Source organism: Panthera pardus, unplaced genomic scaffold (assembly GCF_024362965.1).
Source record: "Panthera pardus isolate Hobbes unplaced genomic scaffold, ASM2436296v1 HiC_scaffold_13, whole genome shotgun sequence".
Classification (NCBI taxonomy): domain Eukaryota; kingdom Metazoa; phylum Chordata; class Mammalia; order Carnivora; family Felidae; genus Panthera; species Panthera pardus.
In genome coordinates, this window is record NW_026526688.1 from 149626210 (window position 1) to 149638879 (window position 12670).

At 35.4% G+C, this 12670-nt stretch overlaps 1 protein-coding gene across 1 annotated transcript in view; it reads left to right on the forward strand.

The window, feature by feature from the left end:
- LOC109275093 (transmembrane protease serine 11C-like) overlaps positions 1 to 12670 on the forward strand; it is a 52035-nt gene that overhangs the window by 6712 nt on the left and 32653 nt on the right. Inside the window, exons 2-3 of the mRNA XM_019463144.2 lie at positions 2046 to 2164; positions 9255 to 9373. Coding sequence (XP_019318689.2) covers positions 2046 to 2164; positions 9255 to 9373 — 238 coding nt within the window. The remainder of the gene's footprint in view (positions 1 to 2045; positions 2165 to 9254; positions 9374 to 12670) is intronic.

Genomic DNA, 12670 nt, shown 5'->3' on the forward strand with positions numbered 1-12670 from the left:
GTTCTTAAATCTATGTGATGGATATATGGAGGTTTATTAAACTGTTCTGTTTTTAGGCATATTCAAAGTTTTCCATGATAAAATACAAATTCTCTTGATCCCATTTCCTTCACTGTGTATAGTCCCATTTCTTTATCACCTTTTTCAGCAAAATCTTTTATAGAATGGTCAGTGGTCATTGTCTCTAGTCACTTCCATTCTCTTTTGAAACCACCTCTAACCATTCTCTTCCCCTTCCACTCCTAAAACTTCATGCATCAAGGTCATCAATTACCTCTATAATGCTAATCCAATGGTCCATTTTCAGTGATCATTTCCTCATCCTGAGCTATCAGGAACATTTGACACAGTTAACCTCCTTCCTTATGCCTGACACACTTCTTTTGGCTCCCAGGACACCACTTTCTCTTGCTTTTCCTCCTACCCTTGTTAATTGCCCCTCTCAGTCTCCTTTGCTTGGTCTTCCTCTTCTCCCTAATTTCTTAATATGAGAGTGCTCTAGTGACCATGTCCTGGTTTTCTCTATCTATACTTACTCCCTTGGTAATCCCTTCTAGTCTCAGATACTAACCTATATGTTGAAGAATCCTAAATTTATATTACTAGCCCAAACCTCTATCTCAAACTCCAGACTTGGATATCCAACCTACATCTCCATTTGGTTGACTAGGGGACATCTAAAACACAAAATGAACAAAAGTGAACTCATAGTCTAACCCTAACCCTCAAAACTTGATAGATCAACAGACTTCCCACGTTAGTTGAGTTTAACTCCCTCATCAAGCTAAAGAACTGAAAACCATCTCTGACATCTCTTTTCTACTCATATTCCACACCAATGCATCCATAACTCCTACCAACTCTATACTCAAAACATATCCAAATTCAACCCCTTTTCATTTCTTCCACCTCTACCACTCTGGTCCAAACCAACATCAAATTGTGCTTGAATTATTATAATCATTTCCTATCTTATCATTCTGCTTTCATCCTTGCCCTTTATAATTTACTTTCCACAAAGCAGTCAGAGGGATCCCATTAAGAAATTAAATCATATTGGGGCACCTGCGTGGCTCAGTCAGTTAAGTGTCCAACTTCGGCTCAGGTCATGATCACAAGATTCATGGGTTCGAGCCCTGCATCAGGCTCTGAGTTGACATTTCAGAGCCTGGAGTCTGCCTCAGTTTCTGTGTCTCCCTCTCTCTCTGTCCCTCCCCTGCTTGTGTGCTCTCTCTTTCTCTCAAAAGTAAATAAACATTTTTAAAGGAAATTAAATCAGATCATATTGTTCTGCCCAAAGCTCACATTTCACTCAGTTAAAAGGCCAAAATTATTACAATGACGCACAGAGTCCTATATGATGTGGGCCTTGGAACTTTTCAGAATTACTGTCTTACTACTATTATCCTCATTTGCTGAGTCAGTCACAGTGCCCTCCTAACATGCCCTTCCAGGAATATCCTACTCTCATAGCCTTTGCAAAGTTGTTCCATCTGCCTGGGACACTCCAGAAACCTGTATCACCAACAACATCATCTGTTCAAGTCTACTCGGACTTTACCTTCTTAGTAGGCCTAACCTGACCACTCTAATACCACATCCTGCCACTACCATCACACATACCCTCCCACATTTCTGATCTTTAACTAGCTCTACTTTTCCTATAGCACTTAAGATCTTTCTAGCAGTTATATATCTTATTTATTAATCATACTCTACGTTGGTTATCTCTCCTCAGTAAAATGTAATCTCCATAAGGAAAGAGATCTTTGTTCCCGTTACTATGCCTAGTCCATAGAACATCTATAAATATTTGCTAAATGAATATTTTAGGATTACCATTATTATTCATATGTGCTAAAAAATAAGCAGGCCAAATATTATATCTACTAGTTCTACATGTTATTTTTCAAGTTCAGCAGTCCATTGAATCCATAAAATAAAAGAATCCATTTTTATACTTAACGTCAAGTCCATACTATTTCTTAGAGTGTCCCATATCTTGCTCATATTAACACTTGCTTTTCCTGTACCTTTCTATTCAGAGGAACAGAGCCAAACACAAAAATGAAACTCACAACATGTGGAAAGATTACCCTGGGTATCTTAATGCTGATTATTGCTGCAGTAATCATCGGACTCATTGTTTACTTTGCCACTTATGGTAAGTAGTCACTGTGTCTGACTTACTAATCACACAGAATTATTGATTCCATTATTGGGAAAATTATGAATTTTGAGAATGGAGGAAGGAAAGAAGTCAGACAAAGTTATGTAGCAGAGAGAATTTCTTAAGTTTAACAGCATTTACTAAAAACTGTTGTTTAGTGACTTTTGGCTCAGGATATTCTAAATGCAGAGATTTGGTGTATTCTTTTTTTAATTCCAGCTAAACTTTGGGTTCTGGGAATATGTTGATGAATAAGCCACAGTTCCTCCCTCTGTTGAACTTATAACATTCTGAAGAGATAATTGATGAGTTAACAAACATAAAAGCCCCTACACTGTGGGATTCTAAGCTATTTTGTTTCAAAGCTTATAATATTTCCCTCATGGAATATTTTCTTCTCATAAAATTCTTCTTAAAAAACTATAATATTCCCTACTATTGAGGAATGTAATTTAAAAAGTCAATACAAATACAAATTTTTATTAACTTTGCATAAAATAGGAAAAAAATATGGGATCCTCAAGATCAATCTTTCTTAAATACAGAACTTTATACCAAATTTGCCATGTGCTGTTCTTGTCACTTTCTTTAACTATTTCCTAACCTCTTCAAGAATGAGGACCTTTTTATAGAAAAATATTTTTTTTACATTCGCACAATAGAATACTTTGTTGACATAATAAAGACAACTATAAATTTAGCAATTCTTTTAAAATTAACTTGTATTTAATTAACTACATCTACCTATGTCTGAAAATCAGTAATATGTACAAGAATCATCATTTTTTAAGTCTAGAACAATGGCTGGTGTATACATAAATATTTTTCCCTAGAACCATCTTCTGTTATCACCATGCTGCTATCCTATGTAATTCATGGCTCATAAATTGGGTACCACTGCTTTAGAACAGAATAGTATTTTCTGAAAAAACACACTTAGGAAAAAAACTGTCTAGCTAAGTAAACAACCATTTCAGTTTATAAGGTGAAAAGAATTTCCATAGAGAAAATAGAGTTGTACACAGTGGAGTAAAGAGGCCCTCTCCCCAGAAATTGTTTATACTGCTATACTTCATCTTCCATACACACCCTTCCTAGACACAGACTGTGTGAACATGATCCTTGGTAGATTGCAATGCCAGCTGCTACCAAAGCCAGGCCAAGAGTCAGAGTCATGGCATGCTCATAAATCCTTGAATAAGATTTGCTCACTCAAGACATAGACACAGAACCTGCTGCCTTTCATCAAAAGTACGAAAGTGCCAGAAACTAGAGAGAAGAAAAGATATTTAAAGAGGTTATCTTTGGAGATAGGTATGCTGTAAAGTTTTCATACTATGAAGACCTCCCCAATATATGAATAATAGATGTTTTCCCTCTCATGTCAAGCTGAGAAATGAGCTTTGAAAGAGAAACCAATTTCAGAAAAACCTAGAAGGAAACTCGTTTTAAATATGTACTAAGTTCTTAGAACACTAAAGTAGATGACAAATTCTTAACCATTCAAGTAAGGACCTAGAGAGGTCCACATCCAGTTAATGAAGTGGGAAAGGAAGAATAACAGAACTGGGTGAGTAAAGAGCTTGGTAAGAGGGGGAAAAAAAAACTTTACATCAAGTTCAAACTGTGATTTAAAAGCAGACCTGGGCATTTTAACTTCTGAATTGAGACCATGTTTTGTGGTGTATGGTGACCATAATACTATTTGTTACTAAAGAATTTAAAAACAAAATTGTTTTTATGGTTACTAAATTATACTTGTTTGTAATGCCAGTATATATATATTTGTGTGTGTGTGTGTGTGTGTGTGTGTGTGTGCGTAATCACCATTTGCAATTTATTCTAAAGCAAAATTCTATACTGATATGTTCAGTAGGCCTAGAAGAATCTACCTATGTGAAAAGGAATATGAATTCTAATATATTTATGATCTCACTCTTAGAGTTAGTCATACATATTTCCAGAAATCATAAACTTTAGTGATTTATAAAAACTTCTAAAAAGGAAAATATTCCTAATTAAGTACCTCTGCATCAAAATAGGTAAGTTTTGTTAACAATGTAAGTTTTCTCAAGTCATAGTAAGCCTGTGGGAACAAGAATAGAACCTCCTGAGACTGTGTTAAGTACTTTGATAGGACTTATCTTTTTAAAAGTCATTGGTTTTTCACCTTAAGTTCATATACCTGATGCCACAATACTTTGCATGAGCTAAAACATTAAATGAATCAGAATGATCCTTTTAAGAAAAGGATTTGTCAGTAAATAAACCAAATCTCAATCCGGTGAACCAAATTTTAAACTTTTTATGCAGATGCTCTGGCATGGCATCATATAGAGGCAGCCTTACGATGCTTCTCTTTTGGATGAAGCTTTCAGTACCATTTGAATATTTTCTAGTTCACTACACCAGACTCCAAACCTGAAAGCAATGAGCCATCTCCTCACAAAAACTGGAAAGACAGCTGGAAAAACCAAAGCCCCACACAAATATTCACCCCAGGATACCTATCTTTGTCTGCTTCCCATGACTCTATATAATGATAATGTTGTGTTTTCTGTTTGGTTAACTTTTTAAGAGATAAATAGATAAGAAAAAAGAAAAAAGGCAACTGAAATGACCCAGATTCAATTCAACAAGCATTCATTGGGTGACTACTATGTATTTAATGGCAAATACTAGGCTAGGTGCTATAATGGAGATATAGCAGTAATGGAGGAGAGTTGCTAGAGCATCACACTACTCTTGAACTAAAAGTGTTCAGCAGGGTCAGCACAATTTTCCAACAAAGGGCCAGAAAGTAAATACTTTCCTCCTGATGAGCCATTACAGTCTCTATTACAACTACTTGAGTCTATTGCAACAAATTTTTTTCCAACAAAGGGCCAGAAAGTAAATACTTTCCTCCTGATGAGCCATTACAGTCTCTATTACAACTACTTGAGTCTATTGCTATGCTAGAGTAGACAATACATAAATAAATGTAGTGCTTCCCAATAAAACTTTATTCATAAACACTAAAATTTGAATTTCATATAATTTTCACATGTCACAAAATATTATTCTTTTGACTCTCCAACTTTTAAAAAAAGTAAAGACCTTTCTTTGTTCACAGGCTACACAAAACCAGGTAGTAGGCTAGATTTCATAGTTTGCTGACCCCTAATCCAGAGCAATGAATTTTAATCCTGGCTGTACCTTAGAATCACATTAGAAGGAATCTGGCAGACAGCAACTGAAACAAGTGAATGAAGTTAACATCAGCTATAATGGGGCAAATTGATATCAGGTGCCTAATATTTGCCAAAGGACACATAATAACTGCTGTTTTCTTACTGGCCAGAAAAACAGGTAAATTATAATTTAAATCTAATCATAAAAATATCAGTTGTATTCAAATGTCAAGCCATATAAAGTGTCCATTTTCTATAATTTCTAATTGTGTATTTAAGTAAGCTTTCTTTAAGCATTTTGGAGAACATGTCTCTTCTAACTACTCTTCTACAGAAATTTCTCAGTTTTTCTGGGCCATTAATACCATCCTGTTTAGATATGCATTTTCTTAATCCTGGTCCACAAAGAGCTGACAGAGCATGGAGGAGACCTAAACACTATTCTCCTTCTTCACTAATATCCCAGGACCCACCTCATCCCCCATAAGACTCATGGATATCCACACCTTCCCAAGTTGATCTATTGCAAAGGGAACGTTTTCAGTAGTTGCAGGTCAGTAATTCACAGTAGGAATTGCTTAAGGAATATCAGAAGTCTGAATGGAGAAAGGGGAAGTCTACATGGAGAGAGAGCTCTGGGCTATAGGGGAGAAGGAGCTAAACTTGACTGCCATAGGAAGACATGGAAAAAAAGTAGTTGAGACAAACTTATTAGGCAGGAACACAAGAGGTATAGAAGTAAATGTCTGCATGTTCTAAAACCATGGCCTTGCAGGAGGAAAAGTAGACATGGGCCCTTACCCAGGAAATAATACTTACTTGAGAACCTTCCATTTCTGTCCTTTCCTCTTCCTTTGCTGTGTTTCTTCCTTCGGTGAGGTTATGTAGAGAAATTACATCGCATCTTGAGAATATTCCTTTAAAGGCTTCGGCACAGACCCTTCACCTGCTACCACCACAGCCAGACAGAAGGGCCTTGAAATACAAGAAAGACCCCTTTTGAGTCCTTTCTCTCAGGAGAGCTTCAGAAGTAAGTTCCTTCAGAACTTCAGAAGTTCCTACATGGAGTCTCTCCTTGCCTGTCTTCAGGGAACTTCCCTTCCTACAGATGCCCCAAAATTCTCCTACAGCATGGATAATACAGGCTACACTGACCTGCCCCCACCAAATCCAGGTAGAACAAACCCTATTACCTCCCCTTGAACCAAAGGCTGAACTCAACTCTCAGAAATATACTCAGCGGCCCTCATACTTAACCCTGGCCTCACCTTAGGATCACCTGGAAAACTTAATTACAACATTGATGCTCCCGCCCAGAATAGATTGTGAGAAAGGGCACAAGTGATGACAATTCCTAAAACTCCACCTGTGATCCTAATTGGAAACCCAGGCTGAGAGCTACTTACCCAAGCCTTGCTTCTCAAGCTTTAATGTGCATAAAAATCACTTGAGTAGATGTTAACCAGACTTACTGTGTGATATAAATATATACGTATATACATAATATATATATAATATGTATGTATATATAATATATATAAATATATGTGTATATTTATACTTGTTATACATATATCAAACCATTATGTTGTATGCCTGAAACTAATATAATGTTATATGTCAATTATATCTCAGTTTTTAAAAATCACTGGGAAATTTAAAACATGTTTTAATAAAAATACAAAGAGGTGAATCAGTCAGGATCGAGTCCTCCCTGGAGCCCTAAACCCTAGCTCAGAGTGTGTCCTGATTATTTGAAAAATATGACTCTTCTAGGAAGGAAAAGAACAATGAAAATAACACTTAAAAGAAATTCTAGGTCATAAATGTTTTTAGTTGCTCAAGGTCTAGGTTACATTTGAAGGAGAGGAGCTTATTTTTTTTTTTTTTCAACGTTTTTTATTTATTTTTGGGACAGAGAGAGACAGAGCATGAACGGGGGAGGGGCAGAGAGAGAGGGAGACACAGAATCGGAAACAGGCTCCAGGCTCCGAGCCATCAGCCCAGAGCCTGACGCGGGGCTCGAACTCACGGACCGCGAGATCGTGACCTGGCTGAAGTCGGACGCTTAACCGACTGCGCCACCCAGGCGCCCCTGAGCTTATTTTTTATTATGATAGTCTGCTGGTTCTTCTGAATGTCAACAGCAACACCTAGTATACCACTCTACCTTCTAATTAAGGGTTTGGTGTCTTACATGATACCAGAGCTAGATAACGGCTTTCCTCTTTGGCGTTTGAAATTCATTTAGTAGTTTAAGAAGTTAATATAACCTAACATTGCCTCAATACCATAGATTCTCAATCTTGATAGTCTAATAGAAAAATAAAAAGTCATAGAGTATTTATGAATAAAAATATATAACAACAAAAATACTATGGTCTTCAGAATTTTCTTTTCCAGCTTTATTGAGATATAGTTGATACATAACATTGTGTAGCTGAAGGTGTACAATGAATTAATTTGATACACCATATTGAGTTGAAATGATTACCACCATAACATATATTATTTCAGACATTTCATTGTTACTGTATAGAAACACAACTGCTTAATGTATGTTGATTTTCTATCTTGCAAATTTCCAGAACTCGATTAGTTCTAGTAATTTTTTTTGGAATCTATAGGATTTTCTATATCACATCATCTGCAAATAATGACAGTTTTACCTTTTCCTTTCCAATCTGGATGCCTTTTATTTCTTTCTCTTTCCCATTTGCTATAGCTATAACTACTAGTACTATGTTGAATAAGGGTGAAGACAGTGGGCATCCTTGCCTCATTCCTGACCTTATAGGAAAAGCTTTTAACCTTTCTCCATTAGATATGATGTTGGCTATGATTTGTCATATATAGTTTTACTATGTTGAGGTATGTTTCTTCTAGAATCTATGTGTTGAATGTTTTTACGTCATGAAAGATGTTGTACTATATTCTATCAAATTATTTTTCCTCATCTATTGAGATTATCATGATTTTTATTTTTCTTCTGTTAGTGCATTTATCACATTTATTGATTTGTGTGTATTAAACCATCTTAGCATCCCAAGAATAATTTTCATTTGGTAATGGTGTATGATCTTCTCAATGTGTTGTTAAATTCAGTATTTTGTTGAGGATATTTGCACCTATATTCATCAGGGATGTTAGTCTGTAGTTTTCTTTTCTTGTAGTGTCCTCACCTGGCTTTAGTGTCAAAGTAATGTTGGCTTCATAAAATGAGTTTGGAAGTATTCCCTCTTCTTCAATTTTTAAATAGTTTGAGCCCTCTCTCTTTCTCTCTCTTCTCATTGTGCCCTCCTAGTTTATGGAATGGAGAGGTACAAAAGGACCTGAGAAAAGCTGAAAGAAAAAATTTAATTTATACTGTATTTGATGTATTAAAATAGTATAGTCCAGTTTAACACTCAACTCAGCTTTACTTTTCTATAGTTTTAAGTTTGATTTCTTTCTTCTATTTACTTAATTTGCAGTGCTTACAAGTCATGTTTCATTTTACTTTCTCTTTTATTCATTTTAACTTTCTAGGTGCTTCACAAATGATATAAACCTAGGCCTCTGCTGATTTTCCTAAATTGTGATATGTGAAGAGCACAAAAACTAAGATAATTACCTATGCCTTAATATCATTTCTCATAGTAACATATTTATCTTCAGAGGATCCAAACTTGAAAGCTGGCACATTAAAATTTTACATTAAAAATTCTGAATAAATCTTTGGATATAGTTATAGAGCTAGATTATGTTAATAAACATTGCTCTGTCAAAGTTATTTTAACAATCACTAGGAATCAAAACTATTTAAATGTTGAGTTACCTGCAATTTAATCAGAATATTATATTTCACATGATTCTCTTAAGAATGAAAAGTAGTTACACAATGTGTAACTGTTCTTTTCTCTCCTTTCCAGCAAAGACACCTTTCTACTATCATATCAGCTTTAAAGTCAATAATATTGACTATGACAGCAAGTTTGAAAAACCATATTCACAAGAATATATGGACCTAAATAAAAAGATAGTATCTTTGGTAAGTTGAAATTTTTTTCTGTGCATTGCCCTTTTAAAGGTTATGTTCCTAGAAGTGCCAGAATCCTAATAATAACCTTCCAACTTGGAAATGATTGATAATTTCATACTATTTCTTACTACTATCTTAGTTCTAGATTAATATAGTCCTTTCAGAAAGTCAGTCAGAAAACATGTACAGGAAAAAAAAACGTAATAGGGACATATTTAGAGAACACTAAGAAATGCCTGACACATGAGAGGCAGTCAATGAGTATTTCTAATGTATTAAAAAATGAATAAAATATATCCTACCTCCAAGATACCTGAACAAATACATGTTGTTTCTGATCCTTAACTAAGAAGTGCTTCAAGGAAGAATGGCCAGTGTAGAAGAGAACATATAGCCCAAAATAAAGATCATCTTGTATCTCCTCAATGTGGTAAAAAATTTTAAATGTCTACTTAAGAGTGTGCTTTAAGTTAACCTTTAGCTGACTAAAAACCTAATGAAAAGTCTTGACTACTCCTTGGACATAGATACACTCTCATTAGCTCAAGTAATTCTATCAAACAAACCAAATCCTGCCAAAAGCAGTGGTGGCATCATTCGCCTCCCATTTCTTTGAGTGCATTCTTGACAGGACATCTTCGATCTGATTGAAGCTTGCATTCTTTCCGTAACATTCCACTACCTCCAAGTTTCTAATAAATTCAGTCTTTAAAAGTCTTTGTATGCCTTTACCATTATACTAAGAGTTAGTATATAAAAAATGGAGAAAGAAAATTCCCACTTCTCCTGTAGCTTTATGATAAAAAGGAAATAACAAAGGGGCAACATAATACAATGGTTAATAGACGTTGGATGCAGAGTCCTTGTTCAATTCTAAGTTTACCCATTTACCAGCTACATAAACTTAAACAAATCACTTAATCTCTTCACATCTCAGTTTCTTCAAGTAAAAATAATATGACAAATACCTACATCATAGGATTGTTGTAGGCGTCATATAAGATGAAACACATCATCATCTTAGCAAAAGTCCTATTATTCTGTAAGCCCTTAAAAAAAGATAACCTAAAAACATACCTAAAGCAGAGCATCATTAATATTCTTAATAAATTATAAACATAACAAAGTTAATATATAACTTCAAAATAATTCAAAATATACCCAAACTAATAAAATCACTTTTCTTCTATAAATTTAGATCAAATCATTCAAATCAATTAAACTATGTTTATCTCAAAATGAATATTCTAAAATTGTTAGTTTTTATCAATTATCATATCATGTTGGTCAATCAACCACCAATCGTGACACCTTGCTTCAGACTCCTTTAGCAATCCTCATTCTCGGTTTTTAACTCATTTGTATTTTTTTAATGTTTATTTATTTTTGAGAGAGAGAGAGAGAAAGACAGAGTGTGAGTGGGGGAGGGGCAGAGAGAGAGGGAGACACAGAATCTGAAGCAGGCCCAGGCTCCAAGCTGTCAGCACACAGCCTGACATGGGTCTTGAACCCAGGAACCATGAGATCATGACCTGAGATGAAGTCAGATGCTTAACCAACTGAGCCACCCAGGAACCCCACCCAACTCACCTGTATCAAAACAGTCACCAGGGGCGCCTGGGTGGCTCAGTCAGTCGAGCTTCTGACTCATGGTTTCTGCTCAGGTCATGACCTCACAGTTAATGAAATCAAGCCCGCATCCAGCTCTGTGCTGACAGAGCAGAGCCTGCTTGGAATTCTCTCTCTCTCCCTCTCTTTCTGACCTTCCCTCTTTCTCTGCTCACTCTTCTTCTCTCAAAATAAATAAATAAACGTTATTTAAAAAATAAGGAAGTAAATAAATAAATAAAACAATCACTAGATAGTTCTCATACTTTTTCCTCTACATGTGTTAAAGTGCCTGCTTTTACTTACACGCCTTTCTGTTTTCGCTTAATACAATGATGCTCTGTGTATTAAATTATTACTGTACACAGCATTCATAAAAACAATACTGGTGATAAGAGCACAAAATAGAGCTGTGTATCATTCACAAAATCACCTATTAGTCATTATTATAATACCTATCACCTGTTCTTCTTGTGATTTTCATTAAATAATTCTTGTGATGATAGACTCTAAAAAGAAAAAAGAAATTGGATAAAGAAATGCTGCTTTACTATGAATGGTAGTAAAGCATTACCTACAGAAACTAGGCCTCCACAGGGAATATTTTCATGTTTAGATATGTGGTTTTCTAGTGGATAACTTAAGAAAAAATCTCTATGTCATTTCCTATTTTTTGTAGGAGAAAACTAGTGGACAACTCAAAATGAAATCTCTGTCATTTCCTATTTTTTGTGGGCAGCAGATATGATACCCAATTATAGTGAATAGAAATTCTAAACATTAGAGTGAGGCAGTACCTTAACAATAGTAATTAGCCTTATTAACCATCAGTACTGGCCTAAGGACTTTACTCCTTAATTAATTAATTTCATTTCTTTACTCCTCACAACGTTCTCATTTTCTATATGAGGAAACTGAGGCACTAAAACGTTGACTTACTCAGGGTCCCACTAAAAGTATGTTTCCCGCCTTCTTTATGATTTTTCTGTTCTATAATTGAAAAGCATGCAAATATAGAATCTTGAGCAAATTTCAGATTATATCAATTTCATATGGCCAATCAAATGTTCAAAAATGTTTAAACAAACTCTATGTGTTTTTCATATATAATGCATCAGATTATAGACAACCAAAATGATATCTGATATGTGTGAGGTACCAAAATTATCCATACAAAACAGGGCAGTCACGCTCGTACATCAAACCACTTGCCCAAGAGCAGGGGAGCATCTTTGGTCACTACAAACATGGTCCAATGTCAGCTTTATACCTGGTTATCCACAAACTTTTGTTGACCAAGCTCTTTTCAGGGCCTGTTGCAATTCTATTCTTACACAGGCTCTCAGACTATTTTCTAGGTTCTTCCTTGACCCCTGGAAGAGAAAGTTCCTCATCACTGCCCTGCTTCCAGGGCCCCCATAAAACCCCACTCCACTTGGTCCCAGGAGAGACAGATGTGTTGGAATTAAGAATAGAAGAGAAATGCTGTATTGTTTAGTTACCATCTTGCCAAGATTCCTTCATTGATTATATTTAGAAATAACATCTAAACTCCTTACCATGGCCAACAAGGCTGACTGTAATCTTGCCCCACCTACCTGGACAACCTCAACTTATACCCTCTCCCTTGCTCATTTTACTTAAGTCACCACAATTTTTTCTACCCCTCAAACTTAACAATCTCATTCTTACCTAGGA